At 50.8% G+C, this 5,503-nt stretch overlaps 1 protein-coding gene across 1 annotated transcript in view; it reads left to right on the top strand.

Annotated features, from left to right (window-relative positions):
- Nucleotides 1-680: 680 nt before the first annotated feature.
- LOC135805955 (uncharacterized) overlaps nucleotides 681-5,503 on the top strand; it is a 9,880-nt gene continuing 5,057 nt past the window's right edge. Inside the window, exon 1 of the mRNA XM_065320078.1 lies at nucleotides 681-5,503. This exon is cut by the window's right edge and continues 5,057 nt beyond it. Coding sequence (XP_065176150.1) covers nucleotides 1,447-5,503 — 4,057 coding nt within the window. The 5' untranslated portion in view covers nucleotides 681-1,446.

Raw genomic sequence — 5,503 nt, 5'->3', positions numbered from 1 at the left:
TAAGAATACAATGACATACATGTGCATCTTGTTGACTACACAATACAGCTACATTGTAGCTAGCTGTTGAGAGCAGCAAGCGTTCCTGACTTCAACAAGAGGTCTCGACTCAAGACCTGCGGTACCGGTAGTAGGCGGGACTACTCTACCAACCGGTTAATTATGGTTGTACTAGTACTTGACAGTTGTACTACTTGTAGCCAGGAACTCTGTTCTCATCTCAACACAGACAGTGTCCTCCGCCTTGTAATGTTACCCCTGCTATCCTCGCCATGTTATCCCCTCCTCTACTGTACCGCTCTTCTGGAGTGGCACTACAGACTTTGTCTACAGTCTGTAGTACTAGTACTACTAGTACTAAAAGTAGGTAGATCCACACCAGCTACTCCATAATCGGAAGGCTTACTCGTAGATCTATGAAGCTGGCATTACTGATTACTGACAATACTGTCAATAGTAAGTTTTTGTTACAGCTGAGTCACCTACAGCAGGCTACACTACTACACTACAGTACATGTACGTGGACACGTGACCCGTGAGTCGTGACCTGCGCCTGCGGGCACCGATCCTGCGTTGCACCTGAGTTCTGGTCTATCTGGATGCATGATCCAGCTGATCTGCTGAGCAGCTTTCCAACTAACTTAGTATTTAGTAAAGTTTAGGCCCAAAAAATTAGTTTCCATCAAGAGAATACAAGTGTTTCGACAATAAATGAGCGTCGGTAGATCTACCGTGCGGCCAGGTGCAGCTAGAGCGAGCGTGCCAGGTGCAGCTAGAGCGAGCGTGCCAGGTGCAGCTAGAGCGAGCGTGCCAGGTGCAGCTAGAGCGAGCGTGCCAGGTGCAGCTAGAGCGAGCGTGCCAGGTACTACATGTAGGTGCTGCATTCTGTTTGTAGAGGATTACATCATGTAGATCTACACGGATCGAAATCAGTTCCGTCCCTTCGCCTTCGGCCAGTAGATCTACTCCATCACTCATCAGTGACTATTAAACTAGTTACAACGTCAAGTAAGTTGGTTTGTACATCGTAATACCGTTACTTACAACATCGCGATACCGGTAATTGCAATGATTATGTTATGAGCGCAAGTCCAGCTAGCTACTGCAGAATAACCACATGAACGTGTGCAGTATATCTACACTGTACTCAGTTGGTGTGTAGCTGCGCGTGTGTGTCGCTTTCCGCCGTTCCGGACACTCACTAGCGTGGTGTAGTGACTATCAGCTGGATTCAACTAACGTTTGGGGTGCGTGACACTGAAGGCCACGGAAGGCTTCCGAAGTGAATGCACAGGACGGCTAAAGGTGAGCAGCAGCTCGATTGGGCGATAACCGAAGGGTGACTCGCAGCCCACCCAGCTAGCAAACGTGAACAAAATACTTGCTCTGAGATCTACAGCGACCTTGAAACATGCAAGAATAAGCGTTTAACTAGCATACGGAGCGATGGCCGCCGAGACAGCGGCTGTGGGACAAGGCTGCAGCTCAGGTCGGGTGTTCCTCAGCTGCAGGGATTGTATGCCACAATATGCTGTGCACTCAAGATGGTTGAGATCACGATCGGATGACAACGGCAAAGAGATGTACTTCATGGACATGCAGAAGGTTCTATCAAGTCCGGACAGCTACGAGCAGTTTGTTGAGGACGCTCGCGATAGCGCGAGCATGCGTCGAGATGCTGACGAGGCGAAAAAGAAGTGCTCTTCACCAGTGGTGATCCCAGAGCAGAGTCATGGTGACACACCACCACCGGAGGAACTGACCATCGATGAACAGTATTATCGCTTCAGTGGGCGCAAGGACATCTTGGATGAGACCAGCGGCACTCTGGCCCCGGACTTCCGTGCCAATCGAAGGATCATATTCACGCCATCGCGTCGGCGGCCAGAGCACGTGTTGGCCTGGCCTGAGATGACAAGAACACGGACTTTTGGAGTGCTCTTTGTACCCGACGCGCAGCATGAAGATTACACCGTCCAGTGTGGCAAGAACTTTCTCATTCTGTCCAAGATGGGCGATCTGGAACAAACTGTGGGCCGTGCTAGATATCACATCATGAACATTGCTCGTTTCTGGCAGCTGGAAGACATGTGGATGATCGACGATAGTGTGCCTATTCATGACCTGAAAGCGACCACTTTTTGTCCATCAACTGGTGTGAGAACAGAGGAGAATGACACAGTGCTGGACTTTGAGGAAGTTCTAAGTCACGTCGAGTTTAAGTGCAAGAATTTCAACCCGAACGGTGCCTTGGTTGGCCTTCCATCAACGGTTTCTGTATCAAAGTTGCAACGGAGGACACCGCATGAGTCCAAGGTCCAGAAAAACCAACGTGCTGCAACGTCGTGCGTCTTCCTTCGTTTGAACTTGATCAGCCCGGATCTGAACTATGATCCACGCCTGCCGTTCAAGGAGGACATTCTATTCGCCCAACACCTGTTAGACAGCGGTCTGGATGTCCTGATTTACCGAGATTTCAACTTCAAGGATAAGCGTCTGGCTAAAGGTGGGTGCGGCGAAGCACCATACCTACTGGACCATGCCAGACGGGTGGAGAGGTGCAAGGCTCAAAACCTGACAACACCACTGCAGCAACAGCAACAACGACAACAAAAACATCAGCAACAGCCCCCTGCGTGGAATACCATATCCTCTCAACTTCCATTCCCGGCGCCATGGCATGCACATGTACCTATCCGCGGTCACCCATCTGTCCTCGGCCCGTCACCAGGTGGTCAAGCCCGGGCTATGCCTCTAATGCCAGTGCATCATCGACTACCCACACCTCTTCCACCACTCATACGTCCCGTGTCCATGGGTCCTCCTCCTCCTCCACCATTCATTCTTCCTCCTATTCAAGGTCATTCTCGGCACCAGCTCCATTCTCCCGCAATGCCAGGCTTTCAACCTGGAAGTACTGGAAAGCCATGTGTAGCAAATGCTCTTGCACAACGGCCACCACCTACTGGTATGCAGAACATAGCACTGGATCATAGAAGTCCAAATATTGCGCCACGATTCCCGGCTGGGCCTGTTTTGAACACAGCCGATGGTCGTGGCCTACTGCCAACGCCTAACGTTAGGCCACCAGCACCGTTCAATCCAGCACCGCAGCATTATCCCACACCGTGGAATTCGACACTGTTCAATCCGGCACTGCATCACTATGATTCGTATCCGGCACCGCAAAGTCCAGCACGACCCATTCCAGCAGTGCGCCCCACCACTGGCAAGATAGTGCGGGCAGTACAGACTATTCAACAGCCACGTCTCCAAGCACAATCTCACAGCACTTCTGTTCCAGGACGGCAGGAAGCAGACCGCAAACAGCTCCATGCCATGATTGCGCCAGAAGATGAGAATGGCATGAACCGTGACGTTGAGTGGACGGCTGATCCAGATGATCTGAAGCACACCTGGCAACACAATACACGCACAACTGACAACGCTGGACTTGCTACAACTACTAGCAATGACCGTGCCACCGGAAATGATGAGCAGTTCATGACATCATCATCTAGCATTATGACATCATCACCCAGCACTGTGACATCATCATCCTGCAATATGACATCATCATCCAGCACCGTGACATCATCATCCTGCACTGTGACGTCATCATCCAGCACTTTGGCGAATGTAATGCATGAGAGACAGCAAAGTCAGCAAACTACTTGGCATGAAGGCAGCACCCTTGCCTCGCCAAGAGAAACCACGCTGCACTCGGGTTCACCCAGCCCAACCGGCAACACGGCTCCAGTTCGCGCACCTGTGAATATTGATATGCAGGCTACAGGCTGTGAACCAGTAGCGGGTCGACCTCTAGTCTCTCGCCAACATACGTCGCCAAGCCGCAACGATTCCAGTAAGAGCAACCAGAGATTTGATGATGGACCTGGCAGTAAGAAGATAGAGACTACACATCATCAGAGCTACCAACACGAGCATTCAGTTGATATTCTGGTACAAGCCACTGACAGCGACATGGGCACAACACAAGGACAGGGTCACGGAACCGACGGGATAATTGATGCGAGTCAGATCATTAGACATGGGCAGCTCAGATATGGCTTTTCTACTGGAGATCAAGGGGAGTCGGCAGCTGAGAAAGACAATCAATTGGGCATGACTAATCAGATATGCAGTCTATCAAACACCATCACCGCTGAAGTAAGTGTACCTGTACATATTGGCCAAGACAGGGAAGAGCCTGGCCGGTCAGTACCGTCATCCAATCCAGTACACGTCGATGTAGATGTAAGCCGTGGTGATGTGCAGAATGACCATTCCAGCAATGGCCACATCCATGTCAGTGCTTCACAGGGTGACGGCAAACATCACCATACAACTGCATCTACAACCTGTTGCAGTCCGCACAGGAAGGACAATGCAGCAGCGAGCTTTAAGAGCATAGAGATCGACACTCAGGGAATCCCAGTTAGCCCAGCTCCAAGCATTAGTGAGGCAGCTCACGGCACGACAGCTTCCTCAACAGCCCAGCCAGGACAGGCAATGCAAACCAAGGCTTTCCAGCCCAGCGCTCTGAGTTCTTACATGGAAAGTTTGAGCTGTGACGTCAGCACAAGACAAAAACGTGCGAAAAGGCGGGGTAGGAAGCAGCGAGATCAACTGGCGGCTCTGTCAGATTCCGTCCAGCCGACTTTACCAACCTCTCCTCCTAGCATGTCAGCTCAGCATCCGGACATAGGAAGCAAATCCGGGGACAACATGCCACACAACACGCATCGAAAAGAAGAATTACCGGTATTGGAGGTATTTGGCGAAGCTGAACAACTGCTAATGCAAAATCCAGTATCCTCATCACATCTCCACCAAGCCAAAGAGCTGAAACAAGTAGCTGGCAAGAATGGCAAAGACAAGAGTGAGAATAATCCATCTGCAGAGAGTCAAATGATTTGCAGTCCCATGGATCACAAGCCGAGTATCGATCACAAGCCGAGTATCGATCAAACAAACATTAGCAATGAGCCGGCACTGGCAGCAGTGAGGAGTCCCGATAGAAGGCAAGCATCTGGAGGTCAGCAGAAAAGGGAGCGAGGAGACCGTCCCTCACATGATGACCGTCCCTCACACGATGGCGTGAGTCGACGATCAACGGTGACCGACGAAGGAGCTCACCATCGCGAACTAGCAGTGTGCACGCATATCACCGAAGAGTTGCATGTAGAAGAGGATGATGGTAGTGAGGAGCAAGCGCTGACTCAAGCACAGCAAGTACTGCAGAACGACATGAGCATATCCTCATCCTGTGCCAGAGCTGAGCTTGAACAACATGCTTACACTAGAACATACTCGCCTACTGAACAGACCTTGAAAATACAATACAACGTCAACACGAGCAGCACAGAATCTCGACTGCCAAGTTCCAGCAACAGTGAAATGAATTCCAGTCTAAACTTGACGGAATGTCACATTTCACTTCGTCCAGAAAGGGGTGGTCCTGGGCAGATGAGTGACGCTTCGCCACATTGTGCACGTATGC

Source organism: Sycon ciliatum, chromosome 1, assembly GCF_964019385.1.
Source record: "Sycon ciliatum chromosome 1, ocSycCili1.1, whole genome shotgun sequence".
Classification (NCBI taxonomy): Eukaryota; Metazoa; Porifera; class Calcarea; order Leucosolenida; family Sycettidae; genus Sycon; species Sycon ciliatum.
This window is presented reverse-complemented; position numbering and strand designations above follow the sequence as displayed.